Here is a 23,906-nt window from a genome sequence, read left to right as displayed (position 1 = left end):
TAAAACGTTACTGTGATGTTTTTCCTGTCGCCTGCTGCAACCAGTGTTGGCATCTTCTAGAGAGTAATCCTTATTTCTGGAAGATTAGGGCACCCTTGACAACTTTACCAGTGCTGCCAAAAAGCAATTTCTGCAGCATATTGAGCAAGTCACAATTTGCATTTAATGGTGCACCAGTTAGAAATCCTGTGCCAAGTTCCATATACACGTACAGAGGAGCCTCAATTATCCGAATGACACGGGTGGGGAGTATTTTGTTCGGATAATCGGATTCGATATATTGAACAACCAATTGTTTGTTTAATACAGGTACATCGTATCAGTTGTTTGACACAGTGGTCTTTTGCTATAAATTATGATCCTGCTCCACGACTATCTGATGAAGGAGCTGTGCTCCGAAAGATGGTACTCCCAAATAAACCTGTTGGCGTATAACCTGTTATGGTGTGGTTTTTAACATAAACTTGAACATAATCCCCTCCCTCCCAGAAAAATCCAGACGCTGTTGGATTCTGGGAGTTGTAGTTTCTGTTCGTCTGGGACGATAAAACTACAATTCCCAGAATGCCAGGGGTGCAGGGCCGTGGCCGCACCTCTTCCCTCCCACTTACGTCGATTCGAGGCATCAGCTGCTTCGAGAAGAATGAAATCGGGAGGAAGAGAAAAAGTAGAGGCAGAGGCGTTCGCCTGAACCAAGTCGGGTCAGAAACAAGTGTCCCAGGCGTGGGGGAATGGGCCCAGCGGTTGCTGGCGCACGGCCGACGCCAACGTGCCGGGGCTGAGTGTCGAGAGTAGGCCGTAGCTCAGCGAACAAAGAGGTGTAAACAGACTAAAGAGAAGACCCCCCCCCCCCCCCTTCCCCACCCCCACCCCCCCGGAGGAATCGGAGCTACTCCTCCCACTGCCCGAACCCAAGGGGCTCACCACCCGCAGCGGGTGGTGCCGCAAGGGGAGTGCCTCTGACCTCAGGGCCACCGGGCGACGGTGCCCGACAGAGGGTCACTGCTTAGCGGGGGTTAACTAACTTAATGCCCGGTGTGAGGGCGGTCAGGTTGGGCGGTCGTGCCAGTGCCCTGTCTCTTTCCCCGTGCCCATTATGTACACCTTTGTGGTCCGGGATCGGAACAGCTCCATCTATGCAGAAGTGGGCAAAGTGCTCATCTCCACGGGACAATGGCGAAGACTCAAGAGGGACAACCCCAGGTTCAACCTGATGCTGGGGGAGAGGAACAAGCTGCCTTTTGGTACCCTGGGTAAGACTTGCTCACGAAAGTGGATGCGGGGGCATCTTTCCGTTTAGACTGTTTGGAAAAATATTTTTCGTTTGTTTTAAAAAGAGGTGCTATGTTTTTAAAATGAAGGGACTTGTGATTTGTTATCTCGAGACCAGTGCAGGTTTGCACTGCAGATCTGGGCGGTGTCCTGCTATCTCCAGCACATCTCCGTGAGGTGGCCTTAATGTTTATTCGATATATTCAATACATTGTATCCAACCCAGGGGATTTAAACCTTCATTGCACCAAATGTCATGCTTTCAGATAATAAATTTTCTGGCCCTGGACTTTTTTCCTGAAACATCTAGTAAAATATTTTATTTGATTTACCTTGGAAGAAAAGTCAGATTTCTTCTTGTACTTTAAAAATCTGAAAATAATTTGGAACAGTTTTACAATTGTTCTTAACTCTATCTCTGCTGTACAATTGCAGCAAATAATGCTGTGATACTTCTTGAACTGTTGCTTCATGGGCTATCGGAAACACTAATTTCAAGCAACATCTTTCCGTCTAAAAATGTATAAACATTTTGAGCATTACCCATGTTTTATTTGCCCTTTCTTTTGACTATTTTTTGTCTCCTTGCTGAAAGCTTTGCCACTCACTGGGTGTAGGGGTGAGCAGGTAAACTTACATGTCAGTGCTGTGCCCGAGTGTCAGCTCTTCATGTATCCTCTTTGGTGCATTCAGGCTTTTGCAGTGACACAATATCCCCTTCCACTATTAAATGACAGATTCAATTGGTAAAATTGTCCCTTTCCAGACCATGTATATTCAGATCACCTAAAGCAACATCACCACCAGAGTTTATAGAAGGCTGGTGTGCTGCTTTGTTTTGACACCCCTTGCCCCCACTAAATAGCATATTTCATTCTTAGTTTTCACAAGTTCATGTTTACAAGGTCTTGAATTTTGATTATGGATTGTGTAATTGAGAAATTAAACCTAACAGAGTTGTGAGGAATGAAAGTTTATTATAAAAAGCTGCAAATATCAGAGAAAGATGGGCTACATTCTTCGAATAAGCTCAATGAGCATTCATACTTGCACTGTAAAACACAAGATAGCCCAGCAGATACATAATGCAGAATGTGTGCTTCTGTCTGAGATGCTGGAAAATTGGGAGGGTCTGTGTGTAGTTATTTGTCATTTCTCTTGCAGACAGCTTCAGTAACCTCTTTTTTTTTGTCCTGCTGCATGTGAATTGGTATTTGCGGATGTTTAAATATTGCAATGTGTGAATCGCAGTGCACCAAGATGCTGGTCAGGGCTATCCAGCATTTTCCCATAAATGTTATGTTAGTGTAGCTGTGCTCTGCAGACTCAGTGACATCAGATTCTTTATTGGTGATTGGTGACTAAGCAACAGTACTGACAAACTCGACTGGGTGGGGCAGACAACTGATGTTGCATTGCACTCCATTTGGAATGATAGGACTTAGATTTTCATCTCCTGAGCAATATCTGGTGTCAACTCTGTAGTGGAAAGGGTGGGAGAGAAGAAAGTTGCTCATCCAAGGAAGTAAAAAAGAACTGAAGGGTGTGGTTATGTTCTTTCTATCAGTTGACTAATGCAGCATTGACAGAATGGGTCAGCAACCCAAGCTTTACTGCATGTAAGTAGCTTACCATCTGTACTGGGAAAACTCGGGTTTATAATGTAAGATGTAATAGCAGAGCATTTTAGCAATGATCAAGCTGAGTCAGCATAGCTTCATGAAGGGAAAAAATCATACCTGACAAACTTACTGGTATTCTGTGGGGAAACAGCAAACAGGATAGATAAAAGGGAAACTGGATGGAATATAATTTAGATTTTCAAAACATTCTTTATAAGGTGCTACATATCCGACAACTTAACGGAAGAGCCATTGATGGAGGTAGTATATTAGCATGGATAGAGGTTCGGCTAACTATTAGAAGGCATCAAAGTTTGTGCGAAGATTTGTAGCTCGGGTGCTCGTTGTTGTGGTTCTGTTCGCCGAGCTGGAAGTTTTTGTTGCAAACGTTTCGTCCCCTGGCTAGGCGACATCATCAGTGCTTGAGAGCCTCCTGCGAAGCGCTCCTTTGATGTTTCCTCCGGTGTTTATAGTGGTCTGTCCCTACCGCTTCCGGTTGTCCATTTCAGCTGTCCGCTGTAGTGGTTGGTACTACTGCGATCCCTAGGACTCATAACGGCACACAAACCAACAGCCACGCTCAGACAACAAGTCACCAGAACGAAGGACCCGATACCCAACATGAGCAAAACTAATGTAGTGTACAAAATACCATGCAAGGACTGCACAAAACACTATATAGGACAAACAGGAAGACAGGTAACAATCCGCATACATGAACATCAACTAGCCACGAAACGACACGACCAGCTATCTTTAGTAGCCACACACGCAGACAACAAGCAACATGAATTCGACTGGGATAACACTACTATCATAGGGCAAGCCAGACAGAGAACAGCCAGGGAATTCCTAGAGGCATGGCATTCATCCACAAACTCCATCAACAAACACATCGACCTGGACCCAATATACCAACCACTACAGCGGACAGCTGAAACTGACAACCGGAAGCGGCAGGGACAGACCACTATAAACACCGGAGGAAACATCAAAGAAGCGCTTCGCAGGAGGCTCCCAAGCACTGATGATGTCGCCTAGCCAGGGGACGAAACGTTTGCAACAAAAACTTCCAGCTTGGTGAACAGAACCACAGCATATTAGAAGGCATAGTCGGGATAAGGAGGGCATGTTCAGGTTGACACCCTTTCACTATCGGAGTGCCAAGGAATCAATGCTGGGGTAACAGTTATTTACAATATGTTTATGACTTTTTGAGGAAATTGAATATACTATAGCCAAGTTTGTGGATGACACACAGATGGGAAGGTAAGTATTGAAGATGATGCAAAGCCTGTAGATGGTTATAGACCAGTCAAGTGAATGGGCACAAAACAGGCAGGCGGTCTGTAATGTGGGGAAGTTAAGATTTTCACCGTGGCAGAAAGAATAGAAGAGTTGAATATTATTAAAATGGGGAAAGACTGCAGAAATTTACAGAACAGCGATTTGAAAGTCCCCATCCATGAATCACTAGTTAGCATTCAAGTTCAGCAGGTAATAGTGAAAGCAAATAGAATGGCCTTTAGTTCAAAGGGAATAGAGTTCTAAAAGTGGGAGAGTTTTTCCAAAAGTGTATATGGCACTGGTCAGACAACAGTTGGAATACTATGAACAGTTTTTGACCATTTATCAGAGGAGCGATATACTATCATTAGAGGTATCCAGAGAAGTTTCACTATGCTTCAAGCAGATATGGAGCGAGTGACTGAGAAGAGGTTGGATAGGTTGGGCCTGTACTTCTTGAAATACATAAAGAGAGCTGACCTTGTTGAAGCATACAAGGTTCTTAGATGACTTGAGAGAGTAGATGCTGGAAGGTTGTTTCCCCTTATTGGAGAGTCCAGTACTAGAGGGCATATTGTTAGAATAGGAATCGCACATTTAAAACAGATGTGGAGGAATTTCTTCTGAGGGTTGTGACTCTGGAATTCTTTATCACTGAGTACTGTTGAGACTGGGTCATTAAGTATATTCAAGGATGAGAGAGATTTTTAATCAGTAAGGGAATCCAGGGTTATGAGTAAAAGGCAGGAAAGGGAAGTTGATATCAGATCAGTCATGAACTCACTGAATGGGCATAGTCTTGATGGGCAGAATGGCGTACCTCTGCTCTTATCGTCGTTTTATAGCCGTCTTAAGTCATTCTTTTGATAGGAAATCAAGTAAGGCCCAAATCCACCCCTATAACATGGAATTTCTCATTTTAAATTTTCTTTTTCCAACTAAAAGAAAATCATTTAAGAAAACAATGTCTCCTAGCTTTTGAATTGAGATTTCTTTTCAGATAGCATAGATTCGCCAAATGTCTGGTGAATAGATTATAGCTGTACCGTTTCCACCCTGTCTCTGACCCCTCCTGAAACATTGTGTGCTCTGCAGTAACCCTTTGGAGTCATTTGGTTCTTGATTGTGGCAGGCTCAACTATGGCAATCTTGACATTTCTGTTATAACTCGGGATGCATAGTGCAAACTATTTCTAACCATTAAATCAAGAAAGAACATCTAATTTAAGTCAGTGCAGTACTTGGAATTTTTCATTTTCTAAGTATAATACTTTGTATATGCGTGAATGAGATCATAAAATATAATATAGATATTGAAAATATTAAACTGGGGCCCAGCCTACAGGCTCAGTTGAATACAAAAACCCCAGGGTACTATTCAAAGCATAAGAGAAAGTTCTGTCCTATCTTTGAACAACAACTTATATCTCAATCAATATTAGAAACAACAGATCATCTTATCATATTACAATGTCTACAGCAAGGTCTCCCAAACAGTGATACAGTTGCCATGCCTCCTATATTAATATAGAGCCACTTTTTAAAAATTTCATTGGCAGTGAATTTTTTTGGGATGTCCTGAGGTTGTTAAATGTGGATGTAGGTTTGCTCACTGAGCTGCAAGGTTCAATGGCAGACATTTCGTCACCATACTAGGCAATATCTTCAGTGAGCCTCCAGATGAAACCCTACTGATTCCTGCTTTCTATTTATATGTGTGGGTTTCTTTGGGCTGGTGATGTCATTTCCTATGGTGATGTCATTTCCTGTTCTTTTTCTCAGGGGGTGGTAAATGGGATCCAAGTCAATGTTTGTTGATAGTGTTCCAGTTGGAATGCCATGCTTCTAGGAATTCTCTTGTGTGTGTCTGTTTGGCTTGTCCTAGTCGAAGTGGTGACCTTCCTTATCTGTATGTAAGGATACTAGTGAGAGAGGGTCATGTTGTTTTGTGCCCAGTTGATGTTCATGTATACTGGTGGCCAGTTTTCTGCCTGTTTGTCCAATGTAGTGTTTGTTACAGTTCTTGCATGGTATTACAAAAAAAAAACCCACCAAAGAAAAAGAACAAGAAATGACATCACCATCCCAAAGAAACCCAAACATATAAATAGAAAGCAGGATCATCAGTAGGGCTTCATCTGGAGGCTCACTGAAGATGTTGCCTAGTATGGTGACGAAACGTCTGCAAAACTAACCTTGCATCTCAGTGAGCAAACCTACATCCAGGACCTCAACCTGAGCTACAAATCTTCTCGAAACTCGTTAAATGTACCAAAGTAGTACAGGCCATTTTGTTTTTAGTTTCCACATGTATTTCACTATACAATTTTCTTTTATGCATCTCAAATCATTCAGTCATTAGCTTCTTTTCTTTGTTTCCATTTTGGAATAAGGTATAGCTGAAAGTTGCAGATGTGCAGAACATTGATGCCACTTTTAGAATACAATGTATAATTCTGGTTACCCTTCTGTAGGAATGATGTTAAATTTGAGAGGATGCAGAAAAGATTTACGGGGATGTTGTAGGGCTGGAGGGTTTGAGTTATAGGGAGAAGCTGTGGTTTTTTTTCCCCGGAGCGTTAGAGGCTGAGGGGTGACTTTATAAGGGTTTATGAAATCATGAAGGGCATGGACAGGCCGAATAGCCAATGTCTTTTCCCTGGGATGGGGAGTACAAAATGAGAGGGCAGAGATTTAAGGTGAGAGGGGAAAGATTTAAAAGGGACCTAAGGTGCAACATTTTCAAGCAGAGGCTGGTTCGTATATGGAATGAGCTGCCAGAAGTAGAGGTGGAGGCTGGTACAATTACAGCATTTAAAAAGCATCTGAATAGGTATTTGAAAGGGATGGGTTTACAGGGATATGGACCAAATGCTGGCAAATGGAGCTCGCTTAGATTGGGACGTCTCGTCAGTGTGGATGAATTGAACTGAAGGGTCTGTTTCTGTGATGTATGACTCTCTGATTAACTTGTCTGTTTAGGGATATTTACTGACTTGTGTAATTACAACATTTTCTGTTTCTGATTGCTAGTATTTGCAATCTACCATCCTAGGCTCCTCAAAAGCCAGTTACATTGTGATGGCTCCATCTGTGCTTAGTTTGGGATAGTGAGCCGAAAATGAGAGTGCGGCTTCCTAGCTTTGTTGATTTTAACGTCATACAAAGACGTGTTTCACATTGAACAACAGATCCAAAATGGTCCCTTTTAAATAAACATGAGTTCTGAGTTTTGTGTGTCGCCAAGTGCAACTATGCACATTCTAATAATAGTACCTTTGCTTATTTGCAGGTCATGAACCAGGACTTGCACAGCTTGTAAACTATTACAGGGGTGCTGACAAACTGTGCCGCAAGGCTTCGTTAGTCAAGTAAGTACATTGCTAGATTTAAATAAAGCTACTGTACTGTGTACACAATTTACAGAACACTCTTGAAACATTTATTGAGTGTATACTTCATTTCTAGATTGGAGGGCATTGATGAAAATTTTATTTTAATTGCTAATGGTATGTGGCATCACTGGCTGGGCCAACATTTGTTGCCTAACCCTAGTTGCCCTTGAGAAGGTGATCATGAGCTACTTTCTTGAACCATTGCAGTCCATGTAGATAGACCCACAATTCCCAGAATGATGTGGTGGTGGTGGGGAGGAGTTCCAGGATTTTGACCCTGCGACAGTGAAGGAATGACATTAAGTTTTCTAGTCAGAATGGTGAGTGGGGTTTTGGTAGGGAACTTGCAAGTGGTGACGTTCCCATGTATCTATTGCCCTTGTCCTTCTAGATGGAAGTGGTCATTGTTTTGAAAGGTACTGTCTTAGGTACTTCAGTGAGTTATGCAGTGCACCTTGTAGATGATACACGCAGCTGCTCCTGTGTGTCAAGGAGTGGAAGGGATGGATGTTTGTGGATGTGGTGTCAGTCAAGTGGGTTGCTTTGTCCTCAATAGTGTCAAGCTTCTCGAATATTGAAGCTGCACTCATCCTGGCCAATGGGGAGTATTCTATTACATTCCTGACCAGCATTCCCTCTAATTTTCTTTTCTTCTCTGCAGTCCTCTGTGGTCTGAGCATGGCAGAGACTTCCTGCTGTGATTTGCGTCAGGATGCTGATCACCTTGCACGGAATGTTGGCGTGGATGTAGCTTACAGGCAATATTGCTCCTGACTTGTGCCTTGTTGATGGTAGACAGGCTTTGGGAAGTCTGGGTGAGTTACTCATTGCTGGGTTCCTTGCATCTGAAATGCTCTTGTTGCCATTGTATGTATATGGCTAGTCCAGTTCAGTTCTGGTCAATAGTAACCTCCAAAATGTTGATATTGTGGCATTCAGTGATGGTATTGCATTGACTATCAAGGAGTAATGGCTAGCCTGTGTCACTGGAAATGGTCATTGCCTGGCATTTGTGCAAATGTGAATTCGCACTTTTCAGCCCAAGCCTGGATATTGCCCAGGCCTTGCCCTATTTGGACATTGACTACTTTAGTATCTGACGAGTTGGGGATGATACTGAAGATTGAGCAGTCAGCAGCAAATATTCCCACTTTTTTGAAGGGAAGGTTGTTGATGAAGCCGTTGAAGATAGCTGGACTTGGGACAGTACCCTGATGAACTCCTGCTGAGATGACTGACCGGCAACCACCAACTTTCTATGTGCGTATGACTCTAATCAGCGGAGAGTTTTCCCGTGATTTCCACTGATTCCAGTTTTTTCCAGTGATTTCCACTGATTCCAGTTTTGCTAGGGCTCCTTGTTGCCACACTCCCTGAAATGTGGCCTGGGTTTCAGTTCTTCTGTTCACGTTTGAACTAATGCTGTAATGAGGTCAGGAGCCTCGTGGTATCACTGAGCAGGTCCTGTTTGATAGCACAGATGAAGAGGAGTAGCCTGATGGGGCAGTAATTGACCGGGTTAGATTTGTCCTGCTTTTTGTGTACAGGGCATACCTGGAGAACTTCCTCGTGGTGGGGTAGACACCAGTGTTGTAGCTATATTGGAACAATGTAGGAACCTGATGGTTGTGCAGCAATTCCTGGAGCACAAGTCATTAGTACCATTGCCAGAATGTTGTCAGGACCCATGGTTTTTGCAGTATCCAGTGCCTTCAACATTTTCTTGATATTAAGGGGAGTGAATAGAATTGGCTGAAGATTGGTATCTGTGATGCTGGGGATGGGGCCAAGCTGGATTATCCACTCGGTGCTTCTGGCTGAAGATTATTGTGAATGCTTTAGCTTTATCTCTTGCACTGATGTGCTGAGCTTCCTCATCGTTAAAGATGTGATATGTATGGAGCTACCTCCATTGAATTGTTTAATTGTCCTCCTCAATTCGCAACTGTATGTAGCAGCACTGTGGAGCTTAGATCTGATCAGTTCGTTGTGAAATTGCTTAGTTCTGTCTACGACTTGCTCCTTATGCTGTTTGAGATGCAAATAGTCCATTTTTGTAGCTTTACCAAGTTGATACCTCATTTGTTTTTTGGCATGTGTGCTGCTGGTGTTCCTGGCACATTCTCCTGTATTCACTGTTCCAGGGTTGGTCCCCTGACTTGATGGAAATGTGTTGCTGGAAAAGCGCAGCAGGTCAGGCAGCATCTAGGGAACAGGAGAATCGACGTTTCGGGCATTAGCCCTTCTTCAGGAAAGAAGGCTAATGCCCGAAACGTCGATTCTCCTGTTCCCTAGATGCTGCCTGACCTGCTGCGCTTTTCCAGCAACACATTTCCATCTCTGATCTCCAGTATCTGCAGACCTCACTTTCTCCCCTGACTTGATGGTAATGGTAGAATGGGGATATGCTGGGCAATGAGGTTGAGATTGCTTTGATTCTGCTGTTTGTTGATGGCCCACAGCGCCTCATGGATGGCCAGTCTTGAGTTACTGGGTCTGTTTGAAGTCTGTCCCATTATGCATAGCATAAGGTGGTCTCAGTGTGAATATTCATGTTTACACAGATGTGTTTATGGCAAACAACTTGGCAAGGATGTGGTCAAGTATTTTTACCCTCTTGGTTCCCTCACCATCTGCCGCAGACCCAGTTCAGCAGGTTTGTCCTTTCAGCCTCGACCAACTCGCTCAATCGTGCTGGAGCAGTGGTGGTGAACATTGAAGTTTCCCTCCCACATTCTGTACCCTTTTCACTCTGTGCTTCCTCCAAGTTTTAACAAAAATATTTGTCAACATTGTTAATTCTAATTTCACCCCATGATTGTGTTGTATATAGCTTCTAGGTTAGTGGCATTGTAAATCTTCCGAAAGTACATAGACTGCAGTGGTTCAAGAAGCTGACCCCCATCTTCTCAAAGGCAATCATAACCATATCCTATCAGTGAATAAGATGGAAACAAAATTGGTCTCCTTCCTATCAGAAAGATGTTGTGAAACTTGAAAGGATTCATAGAGTCATAGAGATGCACAGCATGGAAACCGACCCTTCGGTCCAACCCGTCCATGCCGACCAGATATCCCAACCCAATCTAGTCCCACCTGCCAGCGCCCGACCCATATCCCTCCAAACCCTTCCTATTCATATACCCATCCAAATGCCTCTTAAATGCTGCAATTGTAGTAGCCTCCACCACATCATCTGGCAGCTCATTCCATTCACGTACCACCCTCTGCGTGAAAACGTTGCCCCTTAGGTCTCTTTTATATCTTTCCCCTCTCATCCTAAACCTATGCCCTCTAGTTCTGGACTCCCCGACTCCAGGGAAAAGACTTTGTCTATTTATCCTATCTATGCCCCTCATAATTTTGTAAATCTCTAAAAGGTCACCCCTCAGCTTCAGACGCTCCAGAGAAAACAGCCCCAGCCTGTTCAGCCTCCCCCTATAGCTCAAATCCTCCAACCCTGGCAACATCCTTGTAAATCTTTACTGAACCCTTTCAAGTTTCACAACGTCTTTCCGATAGGAAGGAGACCAGAATTGCATGCAATACTCCAACAGTGGCCTAACCAATGTCCTGTACAGCCGCAACATGACCTCCCAACTCCTGTACTCAATACTCTGACCAATAAAGGAAAGCATACCAAATGCCACCTTCACTGTCCTATCTACCTGCGACTCCGCTTTCAAGGAGCTGTGAACCTGCACTCCAAGGTCTTTGTTCAGCAACACTGCCTAGGACCTTACCATTAAGTGTATAAGTCCTGCTAAGATTTGCTTTCCCAAAATGCAGCACCTCGCATTTATCTGAATTAAACTCCATCTGCCACTTCTCAGCCCATTGGCCCATCTGGTCCAGATCCTGTTGTAATCTGAGGTAATCCTCTTCGCTGTCCACTACACCTCCAATTTTGGTGTCATCTGCAAACTTACTAACTGTATTACTTATGCTTGCATCCAAATCATTTATGTAAATGACAAAAAGTAGAGGGCCCAGAACCAATTCTTGTGGCACTCCACTGGTCACAGGCCTCCAGTCTGAAAAACAACCCTCCACCACCACCCTCTGTCTTCTACCTTTGAGCCAGTTCTGTATCCAAGTGGCTAGTTCTTCCTGTATTCCATGAGATCTAACCTTGCTAATCACTCTCCCATGGGGAACCTTGTTGAACGCCTTACTGAAGTCCGTATAGATCACATCTACTGCTCTGCTCTCATCAATCTTCTTTGTTACTTCAAAAAACTCAATCAAGTTTGTGAGACGTGATTTCCCATGCACAAAGCCATGTTGACTGTCCCGAATCAGTTCTTGTCTTTCCATTACATGTACATCCTGTCCCTCAGGATTCCCTCCGACAACTTGCCCACTACTGAGGTCAGGCTCACCGGTCTATAGTTCCCTGGCTTGTCTTTACCGTCCTTCTTAAACAGTGGCACCACGTTTGCCAACCTCCAGTCTTCCAGCACCTCATCTGTGATTATCGATGATACAAATATCTCAGCCAGAGGCCCAGCAATCACTTCTCTAGCTTCCCACAGAGTTCTCGGGTACACCTGATCAGGTCCTGGGGAGTTTTCCACCTTTTAACCGTTTCAAGACATCCAGCACTTCCTCCTCTTTAATCTGGACATTTTGCAGAAAAGATTTACAGGGATGTTGCCAGGGTTGGAGGATTTGAGCTCCAGGGAGACGCTGAACAGGTTGGGACTGTTTTCCTTTGAGTGTCTGAGGCTAAGGGGTGACCTTATAGAGGTTTTCAAAATCATGAGGGGCATAGATAGGGTAAATAAGCAAAGTCTTTTTCCTGGGGTATATCTCTATGACTCTGACTCTATAAGGTTAGCAGTGTTAACGGTTGTTCATCAATTTGAAAGGTACTTTCTTTTGTCTGTTGTTTAAAATTTAAAAATAAGTTACCTAGTTGTTTTGAGGATCACATAACTCGAGTCAACTCAGCAGATGTAACTTGATGCATTCATTTTGTGCAACACCAATTTAATAATGTTCAGAGCAACTCCATAAAGTACAATGCCTTTTCCTGTTTACAAACCTTTTTCAAGAGCTGAGGATATTGTTAGACTGATCATGAGTACTACTGAAGCTGTTGGCATAAAGGCCTTTGAAGATCTGTAATAAGTCATTTGTAGTTCTTTGTCTTGTTAAGCTTTGCAAGCTTTTTGCCATATGAAGTGTATAATGGAACCTGGCCAGTAATTTAAGAACAATATGTAGCACTCTTAATTTAATGAAACATCACAGGCCACTTTTCAAGTGCTTTATGAAGCAAAATTAACCACGCATCCACGTAAGGGATAACTGGGAAAGGTAACTGCTAGCTAGGTTAAAGAGGAAGTTTATAAGGCAAATCTTGAAGGAGGAAAGTGGGGTGCAGAGTTACAAAAGTTCAAAGGAATTCTAAGGCTTGGGGCCAGTGCTCATGAAGGCGAAAACAGTTAAAATTAAGGATACTTGAGGCCAGAATTAGATGAGCACAGATATCTTTTGAGGGTTTTGGAGCTGGAGGAGAAGGTAAAAATGGGGGAAGTTAAGACCATGGATGAATTTCAAAATAAGATTGGGAATTTTAAGTATTACTGGACTGGGAGCCGATGTAGGTCAGTAAGCAAAGGGTAATAGGAGAACGGGACTTGATGCAAGTAAGAAGATGGACTGTAAAATTTTGGATGAACTCAATTTAATGTTGGGTGGAATGTGAGACACCAATCAGGAGTGTATTAGAATAATCAAGTCTGGGCTCAGAGACCTGGATGAGGTTGGGCCAGGGATTACTTCAATTGATATTATGGAGATAGGAAAAAAAACATTATTGATGGTAGTGTGAATATGGGTTTGGAAGCTCACCTTGGGATCAATAATGACAATGGTTGCAAATAACGTAGCAACAGGGCAACTGTTGAGAGAGGTGGTGGTGCGGTAGATCTGTGCCTCACCAGCGCACATGTGAAAACTGAAGTGTTTTTTGGACGACATCTCTAAGGAGCAACATTTAGATGAGAAATAGGAGGACATCAGCGGTACTGGTGCAGGAGCAGAAAAAGAAGTCATTACCTGTGAGTCTTTGACTGTGATTAGATCAGAATTTAACCAGGAAAGTGCATTCCAACCCAGCTGCATGACAATGAAAAGATGTTGGATGAAAATGGTTGCAGTCCAAGACTGCAGGCAGCACAGAAAGGATGAGGAGAGATACTTCATTCTCGTCATAGGAACGTAGCATTTGTGACTTTGAGTTGTTTTGGTACTGTGCACAAAAACCTAATTATAAGAACATAACTGTTGAGACCTCTGTTCTTGCCGTAGTGTTTAACATTTTACTTTTGCCCACCCCAGTGACCCTGTTCATTGCATCCTCCAATATGAACATGACTGTGTCCTTTATGGTCTGTATTGTATTTGTTTTGTGCTGTGTTAGCTCGAACAACTGTGAATTTGTTATAATTGCCCATGTGGCTGTGGGACCATATTCCTTCTCCTGGGTGCTATCCAGTGAATGTTGGAAAGCTTTTTGTGTGTATGTGTCCCTCTGTATTCTTCTATGAGGACATATGATGCTTGCATGGTTAAAAGAGGTAGTAGTGGGACATCTTTGAAGACAACTTCAGACAAGTTTAGAATCATAGAATTCCTATAGTGCAGAAAAAGGCCATTTTAGATTACTTGGTATGGAAACAGGCCCTTCAGCCCAACAAGTCCACACCGACCCACCGAAGCGCAACCCATCCAGACCCATTCCCCTACATTTACCCCTTCACCTAACACTACGGGCAATTTAGCATGGCCAATTCACCTAACCTGCACATTTTTGGACTGTGGGAGGAAACCCTCGCAGACACTGGGAGAATGTGCAGACTCCACATAGTCAGTCGCCTGAAGCGGGAATTGAACCCGGGTCTCTGGTGCTGTGAGGCAGCAGTGCTAACCACTGTGCCACTGTGCTGCCATTTGACCCATCAAGTTCTTTACTGGCCCACCAAAGAGCATCCCACCCAAATCCAGGCCCCTCCCCTATCCCTGTAACTTGGCATTTACCATGGCTAATTCACCTAGGGAGAATGTGCAAGCTTCACATAGTCACCCAAGGCTAGAATCGAACCCCGGGGTTTGGTGTTGTGAGGCAGCAGAACTAGCCGCTGTGCCACCCTAAGACTCAATCGTTAATTGAGGACTGGAATGATGTGTGGACTAGATTTACTAGGATGGTGCATTTCTTTGAGATGAATTTTATTGCATCAGTCAGGTAATTTTTGACATCTTCTTTGGTCATTTTTTTGATATTAGTTCACAAAACACCAAATTTATTGAGTTCTGTCCTGCACCTTCTCACGGTGGAATTTGAGTTCTGCACTTTTGGTTGGTTTTCCAGGGCCATGAACTCTTGAGTTTGTACACAATAAGTAACATATCTTCAGAGTTTCTTAAATTAACAACTTACTCAGTGGTTTTTATTTTCCAAAATGTACATCATCTCACCTTTTTCAAAAGGAAGGGAGGTAAGTATCAAAATCATTATTGCTTGTAAAGCATGCAAACTCGTCTGTAAGGAAGCACCAGTTGACATGAATTAATATATTGAATAAAGACAGTTGATTTTGACTGTTAAGAGTTTGTTTGTGTTTGTGCGCAAGGGTTTGTTTAAAGTTTCTATTTTATACTCGTTATGTTCCTCTTGCTCAATGTGGGAGCTCAGGGACGTGGCTGATGTCCCTGGCTCCTTCACATGCAGGAAGTGTCCAGCTGCAACTCTTGTTAGATCACGTGACTACTCTGGAGCTGCAGATGGACTCACTTTGGAGCAACCGAGTTGCTGAGGAGGTCATGATTAGCACACCTAGCGAATTGGTCATACCGAAGATTAGGATTGCTGAGGGAGAAAGGGAATGGGTGACCAAACAGCAGAGAGAGCAGGAAGGCTGTGCAGGTGTCACCTGCAGTCATCTCCCTCCAAAGCAGCTATACAGTTTAGATACTGTTGGGGGGGGGGATGGCTCATTAGGGGGAAGGCAGCAGTAGCTAGGTTCATGGCACTGTGGCTGGCTCTGCTGTACAGAAGGGTGGGAAAAGAATGGAAAGGCTGTAGACATAGGGGATTCAATTGTAAGGGAATAGATAGGCGGTTTTGTGGTCAAAAATGAGATCCTGAGTGGCATGTTGCCTCCCAGGTGCACGGGTCAGGGATGTCTCCGATTGGCTGCAGGACATTCCGAAGGAGGAGTGTGAACAGCCAGCTGTCATGGTGCATATAGGCACTAATGACCTAGGTAATAAGTGGGATGAGGTCTTACAAGCAGAATTTAGGGAGTTAGGAGCCAAGTTAAAAAGTAGGACCTCAGAGGTAGTAATCTCAGGATTGCTACCAGTGCCACATTCTAGTAAGAGTAGAAATGAAAGAATAGGCAGGATGAATTGAGTGGATTGAGAGATGGTGCAGGAGGGAGGTTCTGATTTTTGGGACATTTCGATCGGTTCTGAGGAAGGTGGGACTGTTACAAATTGGACCGTCTACACCTGGGCAGGACTGGAACCAATGTCCTATGGGGTGCTTTTGCTAATGCTGTTGGGGAGGGTATAAACTAATGTGGCAAGGGGATGGGAACCAAATGAGGTGGTTAGTGGACAGGAAAGAGGTAGTAACTAAAGCCTGTAAGGAACTAGATAATGAAGTCAGTGTGACCAAAGGGAAGAGTAGGCAGGATGAAGGGCTTTTGCCTGAAACGTTGATTTCGCTGCTCCTTGGATGCTGCCTGAACTGCTGTGCTCTTCCAGCACCACTAATCCAGAATCTGGTTTCTAGCATCTGCACTCATTGTTTTTACCAGGAAGCAGATGTTGAATGCAAAGGGACAGGTCATCTGTGGTGCATTTGTTTTAATGTGAGAAATGTAGTAGATAAGGCAGATGAACTTAGGGTTTGGAATACCACCTGGGAGTATGATATTGCTATTACTGAGACTTGGTTGAGGGAAGGACAAGATTGGCAACTAATTATCCCAGAATATAGATGCTTCAGGGAGGATAGAGTGGGAGGTAAAAGGGGTAGAGGAGGATTTGCATTACTGGTCAGAGAATATCACAGCTGTCCTGAAGGAGGGCACTGTGGAGGATTCGAACAGTGAGGTAATATGAGCAGAGCTCAAAATAGGAAGGGTGCGGTAACAATATTGGAGCTGTACTACAGGCTTTGCCACAGTGAGCGTGAGATAGAGGTACAAATCTGAAGATCGTTTATGTAAAGATATAGGAGTAACAGGATGGTGGTGTTGGAAGATTTTAATTTTCTCAACATTAACTGGGATTCACTTAGTGTTAGAGGTGTAGATGAAGCTGAATTTGAAAGGAGCATCCAGGACAGTTTTGTAGAGCAAGATGTAAGTAGTCCAACTCAGGAAGGGGGCATATACAGGACCTGATGTTGGGGAATGAGCTTGGCCAGGTGGTTGAAGTTTCATTAGGGGATTACATAAGTTTTAGAATGCTCATGGACAGAGATGAGTGGTTCTAAATGAAGAATGCTAAATTGGGGGAAGGCCAACTATAGCAAAATTCGGCAGGAGATATGGAATGTTGATTGGGAGCAGCTGTTTGAGAGTAAATCCACATTTGATATGTGGGAGGCTTTTAAAGTGAAGTTGATTAGAGTGCAGAACAGACATGTCCCTATGAAAATGAGGGATAGAAATGGCAGCATTAGGGGACCATGGATGACAGGTGAAATTGTGAGACTAGCTAAGAGGAAAAAGGAAGCATACATAAGGTCTGGTGACTGAAAACAGACAAAGCTTTGGAAGAATTTTGGGAAAGTAGGACTAATCTGAAACAAGAAAATAAGAGTTCTAAAAGGGGTCATGAGATCTCTTTAAAAAACCAGGGTTCAGGAAAATCACAAAGCCTTTTATTTATATATAAGGAGCAAGAGGGTAACTAGAGAACAAAGGGGGAAAGTTATGGTGGAGTTAGAGAAAATGGGTGAGATTCTTACTGAGTACTTTGTGTCAGTACTCACCGAGGAGAGGGACATGACGGATGTTGAGGTTAGGGATAGGTCAAGTCAGCATAAAGAGGGAGGAAATGTTGAGTATTCTAAAAGGCATTAAGGTGGACAAGTCCCCAGGTCCAGATGGGATCTATTCTAGGTGATGACTGAAGCGAGAGAGGAAGTACTGGGGCCTTTGCAGCATCCTTGAACTGGGGTGAGTTTCCGGAGGACTGAAGAATTGCTAATTCTATCCCCTTGTTTAAGGATAGCAAGGATAATCCAGGTAATTATAGACTGGTGAGCCTGACATCGGTGGTAGAGAAGCTGCTGGAGAAGATACTGAGGGATAGGATCTTATTTACATTTGGAAGAAAATGGGCTTATCAGTGATAGGCAGCATGGTTTTATGCAGGGAAGGTAATGTCTTACCAACTTAATAGAATTCTTTGAGGAAGTGACAAAATTGATTGAGGGAAGGGCTGTAGATGTGTATATATAGACTTCAGTAAGGCATTTGAAAAGGTTCCCCATGGTAAGCTGATGAAGAAAGTGAAGTTGCATGGGGTCAAGCATGTACTATCTAGATGGATAGAGAACTGGCTGGGCAGCAGGAGACATGGTAGTAGTGGAAGGGAGTTTCTCAAAATGGAGAACTGACCAGTAGTGTTCCACAGGGATCTGTGCTAGGGCCATTGTTGTTTGTGATATACATTAATGATCTCGAAGGTAAAGGTGGTCATTAGCAAGTTTGCAGTTGACACTAAGATTGGTGGAGTTGCTGACAGTGAAGGGGGCTGTCAGGTAATGCACCAGAATACAGATAAATTGGAGAGTTTGGTGGAGAAATGGCGGAGTTCAATCCGGGCAAATGCGAGATGATGCATTTTGGAAGATCTAATTCAAGAACGAACTATATGGTAAATGGAAAAGCCCTGGGAAAATTGATGTACAGAGAGATCTTGGTGTTAAGGTCCATTGTACCTTGAAGGTGGCAACACAGTTTGATAGTGGTCAAATAGACATATGGCATACTTTCCTTCATCAGACGTGGTATTGAGTACGAGTTGGTAGGTCATGTTACAGTTGTATAGGACTTTGTTTGGCAACATTTGGATAACTGTGTGCAGTTCTGGTTGCCACATTTCCAGCAGGATGTGGATGCTTTGGAGAGAGTGCAGAGGGGGTTCACCAGGATGTTGCCTGGTATGGAAGACACTAGCTATGAAAAGGAGTTGAGTATATTTTAAGATTATTTTCATTAGAAAGACAGGCTGAGTGGAGACCTGATTGAGGTCTACAAAATCATGAGGTATAGACAGGTGTATAGCAAGAAGGTTTTTTTTTCCCCTGGAGTGGGGAACTCAATTACTAGGGGTCACAAGTTCAAGGTGAGAGGGGAAAAGTTCTTTACATAGAGGTGGTGGGTACCTGGAATGTGTTGCCAGCGGAGGTGGTAGAGGAGGGCATGATAGCATCATTTAAGATGTATCTCGACAGATACGTGACTGGACAGGGAGCAGAGGCATACAGATCCTTGGAGAATAAGCGACAGGTTTAGAGAGCGGATCTGGATCGGCGTAGGCTTGGAGGACGAAAGGGCCTGCTCCTGTGCTGTAACTTTTCTTTGTTTAAAAGGAAGTTTACTTTTGTTTGTGGTTTGCTTTTCAAATTAAGTGTCATACTCCTCCTAAATTAGACTCATCAAGACAATCCCAGAACTGATGGAATCGTGCACCTGGTTTCCAGAATCTTATGTGATCTATCCCATGGGTCTTCACACTACGCTGATACCTGTGAAAAATGGCATTAAAGCACAAAGAAATAACGTGAGGACAGACGATCGGGAAGCATTTTTGGCATCCTACCACAAGAGAAGGGAAAATGGAGAAAGCAACGTGTGGATAGCTAAATCTTCAGCAGGTGCTAAAGGTATGAATTACCTTTGATACCTGCATGCTAATTCTTCAAATGTATGAAAGGTAAGTGCTTTTGATACTATTGCTTGTGAATCAGGAGAAGCCCTGGATCCCTCGAGCAAATCTTCTGCCATAACAGAGGGTGGTTTGTATGTGGAATGAACTGCCAGAAGAAGTGGTAGATGTAAGTACAGTTACAACTTTTAAAAGGCATTTGGAAAGCTGTATGAATAGGAAACATTTAGAGGGACGTGGGTCAAATGCGGATAAGTGGAACTAGTTTAGTTTGGGAAACGTGGTCATCATGGACAAGTTGGACTGAAGGGTGTGTTTCCATGCTGTATGACTGTGTAATCAAGCTTGTTCACAAGCCATTCACCACTTTGATCCTGTCAGGTCCACCCTAGTTCCTGATTTAAGATGCCTCGTTGCTCATCAACTTGCAATGATTTCCTATTACAGGGGACTATGTTCCTGGGGAACCCAGGAGTCCCTTGCTCTCTGTTGCTGGTTTTGCTGTGAGATGGCCAGGAGTTGTTAAATGTGGCTGGCTGCCCACCAGGTAACGAAATATTGAAACTAGGAGCAGGAGTAGGTCATTTGGCTGTTCAAGCCTGCTCTGCTATTCAATATGATCATGGCTGATACTACTGTGTTCTCATTCTTTCCCCAAACCCTTTGATCCCTCTAACCTTAGGAACTATATCTATCTCCTTTTGAAAATATTCAATGTTTTAGCCTCAATTACTTTCTGTGGCATGAATTCCACAGGCTCATCACCCTCTGGGTGAAAATGTTTTTTCCTCATCTCAGTCCTAAAAGGCCTATCATATATTACTTAAACTATGATCTCTAGTTCTAGACTACCCAGTCATCAGGATCATCCTGTGTTTACCATCTGGTCTTTTCCGATTTTATAGGTTTCTATATGATCCCTTTCATTCTTCTAAACTCGAGTGAATATAATCCTAACTGATCTAGTCTGTTATTAAATGTCATCCCAGGAATCAGTCTGGGAAAACCTCTCTCCATAGCTAGAACATCCTTCCTCAGATAAGGAGACCAAAACTGCCCACGGTACTCCAGTTTGGCCTTACCAAGCCCTTGTATGATTTCAGCAAGGCATCCCTGCTCCTGTACTCGAAGCCTCTCACTAAGAAGGCTAGTGGATATTAGAAGCATCCTGAAAGAGCAAGGCTGTGCAGCAGGTAATATGCAAAACTCTTTGTTGTAGTTGTACTATGGTAAGAAATTGATTTAAATGTTTTGATTCAAGTATCCCACTCCATGCTTGGATCCTCTATTCTTCCCAAACCCTTTTCCAATGTCCTTTCTCCTCTCTTTAATATAGTGTCCCATTTATCCATTTATCCTCACTATAGAATTCTGCCTGCAGTCTCGCTGACTACATCACTATGCCTTCAAAAATGTTTCACATTTAACATTGCTTATTGCTTTTTGCTGCATTCTGTTTGTCCTTGGGCTTGACCTCCAACTGTGAAGTGACTTGGGACTTCTGTTTTATTGTCTGGAAGGTCTTTTACAAATGTTGTTCAGCATTCACAGTAATGAGTAAGAGTCTCTAATTGTTGATCAAGGATAAGACTGTGATCGATATTTCCCTCTACCAGGTCCTGATGTACCAGGTCTAATTATAGATGAGGTTAGCTAATTGCATCTGACTATGAAACTCTGACTTGTATAGCGCTTGCATTTTAAATAAGTGTAGTTAAATACTTAGCCTTCAGGATTTTATCTTCTATTTTTAGACTTTTTGAGTTGGAATACAATTGAGCGATTTAGTGGTATTTCAACATACCACTGAAGCATCTTGCTATCTTCTGTGTGTGTTTTATTTAAGATAATACATGTCAAGTTATAGTAGGTATTCCCCTTACTCTGTTTCTCATAAAAAGCATGTCATGAAGAAGTAATGCATCATTCTATTCACTGTGTAGCTATGGGACATCTCCAGTTTTAACATACACTGTGGTGTCAGTCCAGATTATATCTATGATGGAATGCTGCATTGTTATAAGGGCTGTTAGAAGAGATATTCAACTGGAGGCACAGTCTGACTTTGTACAAGTTGTGTATCATGTGTGCACTTATTTGCACATGAAGTGTCTTGAATGATCAGAGGGTCATTATCGAAGATCTAAATAACTAAACCACTTTCTTTACTTAATTGCAACATCCTGACTCTACATTCAGCATATGTTTCTAATTGAATTTGTACATTGCTATCTCTTACAGGTACTGGAATTTTTATTTCCTCTGACGCTAATGAATTGATGGATTACATTGATAATCAAGGTCAAGTTCATGTGATTCAGAAATACCTCGAGAAACCTTTACTTTTAGAACCAGGACATCGCAAATTTGACATCAGGTAAAGAAGGCTTTGTTTGTTTTTGTTTATGGGGTGTGAAATCTTTTGTTCCAGTTTTCTTTCTTTCCCATTTCTTTGACTCTGCATGTCAAATAATAATATAAGAAGATAATAAATAGGAACAAGAGTAGGCTATTTGGCATTTCAAGCCTGCTGCTGTTCAATAAGATCATGCATGGTTGATCTGCAAAGGGCCGCAACTCCTCTTTCATGTCAACTCCTCAAAGCTGTAAACTCCCTGATATTTCAAAGATCCGTCTGCATCCTTTTTTAAGAACTTTCAATGATTTGGCCATTGTCCTGTCTGGGATAAGGAATTACAGTTGTTCACTATCCTCTGGGAGAAGAAATTCCTTTGCACCTCCGTTATAAATGAGTATCTCCTTATTTTGTAACTCTGTCCCCTAATTTGACATTCCACCATTAATGGAAACATCTTCTCAACATCTGTCAAGCTACCCTAGAATCTTGAATGCTTCAATAAGATCACCCCTTATTCTTCTAAACCCTAATAAATAAAGGCCTAAGCTGTTACGCTGTTCTTGATCAAGATAACCCTTGCATCTCAGGATTCAGCCTAGTGAATTTCTTTTTAAACAGTCTCCAAAACCAATACATCCTTTATTAAATATGTGGCCCAAAACTACATGTAGTATTCCAGGTGTAGCCTCACCAACACCCTGGACAGTTATAACCAGATTTTCATATTTTTACATTCCAGCCCCCTAATAATAAAAGTCAGATTTCCATTTGGGCCTTAATTAATTGCTGCACATCTGTGCTAACTTTGTGTCCCATGTACAAAAACACCCAGATCCCTCTGCACTGCATTTTTGGAGTCTCTCTCCATTTAAGTAATAGTCTTTCTTTTCTTCTGAAGGAGAAGGTGTAGGAGGTGAGAAACTACCTTCCAGTATTTACATGGAAGTTCTTAATAGCTTGTATTTCAAAGTCACAATATTGTGCAAGTCATTTGTTTCTTCAATCCTCTGCTGATACGAACCTTTCCAGTACTTTTTCCTCTGTTTCAATGGTTTTATAGTGGTGAATAGACATCGTCCTGTGACAAGGAAGCTTGCTGTTTCAGAGTGAACTATTATTGTGAGATGCAAAGGGGATTCACCAGGATGTTGCCAGGAATGGAGTACTTTCACTATGAAGAGAGGCTGAATAAGCTTGGTCTATTTTCTTTGGAGCAGAAAAGGTTGCAGGGGGATCTGAAAGAAGTATATAAGATTGAGTGATCTGGATGGGATGAATAGAAAGCAACTGTTTCCCTTAGTGGAAGGAACAATAACAGGGGAGCATAATCTTCAAGTGAAAGGCAGGTGATTTAGACAGGATTTGAGAGAAAACCTTTTCATCCAAAGGATGCTAGAAGTGTCAGTGTGCACAACTGGGAGAGTAGTTGAGTCAGGAAACCTGACAGCCATGAAAAGTATGTGGATGAGCACTTGAAGTGCCATAACATTCAAAATTATGGGCCTATTGTGGGGGGAGTGGGAGTAGGGTAGATAGTGGTATATTTTTGGCAGTACAGACTCAATGGGCTAAAGGGCCTATTCTGCACTTTATGATTCTATTATTCTAACTATAGTTATGTTACCAGAATTTTCAGCCTCCTTTTTAAATGGAACATGGCCGCACAAATCATGCAGTAGAAATTAAGATTAGACGATTTTATATCATGCAGTATTCAGTCCTAAGTATTTTTTTGCTGCAAAATTTGAGGGATAATGCATCATAATAATTCAGCTGCCTGGAAGTTGTGAAAACGTTGTGTGATTAAAGGTCCAGTGCATCAAGAAGTTCTTTAGTACAGGTATTGTACAGGTTCTTTAGTACAGGTATTGTACAGGTTCTTTAGTACAGGTATTGTACAGGTTCTTTAGTACAGGTATTGTACAGGTTCTTTAGTACAGGTATTGTACAGGTTCTTTAGTACAGGTATTGTACAGGTTCTTTAGTACAGGTATTGTACAGGTTCTTTAGTACAGGTATTGTACTTCTGATTCCTTTTGCTGGCTCTTG

At 42.6% G+C, this 23,906-nt stretch overlaps 1 protein-coding gene across 3 annotated transcripts in view; it reads left to right on the top strand.

The window, feature by feature from the left end:
• The first annotated feature begins 615 nt into the window (after positions 1–615).
• The window catches only part of ttl (tubulin tyrosine ligase), a 45,888-nt gene continuing 22,597 nt past the window's right edge, over positions 616–23,906 (top strand). The window contains exons 1-5 of one of the 3 annotated variants that reach the window (XR_015754568.1): positions 616–1,253; positions 7,474–7,552; positions 19,264–19,496; positions 20,602–20,691; positions 21,740–21,875. Coding sequence is in view for 2 of the 3 variants with exons in the window: in XM_087983638.1 (XP_087839764.1) it covers positions 1,097–1,253; positions 7,474–7,552; positions 19,264–19,496; positions 20,602–20,691; positions 21,740–21,875 (695 nt within the window). In the remaining variant the exon portion in view is untranslated. The remainder of the gene's footprint in view (positions 1,254–7,473; positions 7,553–19,263; positions 19,497–20,601; positions 20,692–21,739; positions 21,876–23,906) is intronic. The other 2 variants (XM_087983638.1, XM_043687197.2) reach the window with 2 other exon arrangements.

This window comes from Chiloscyllium plagiosum, unplaced genomic scaffold, assembly GCF_037043375.1.
Source record: "Chiloscyllium plagiosum isolate Xiang-an unplaced genomic scaffold, Cpla_swu_hap1 HiC_scaffold_3, whole genome shotgun sequence".
NCBI lineage: Eukaryota > Metazoa > Chordata > Chondrichthyes > Orectolobiformes > Hemiscylliidae > Chiloscyllium > Chiloscyllium plagiosum.
This window is presented reverse-complemented; position numbering and strand designations above follow the sequence as displayed.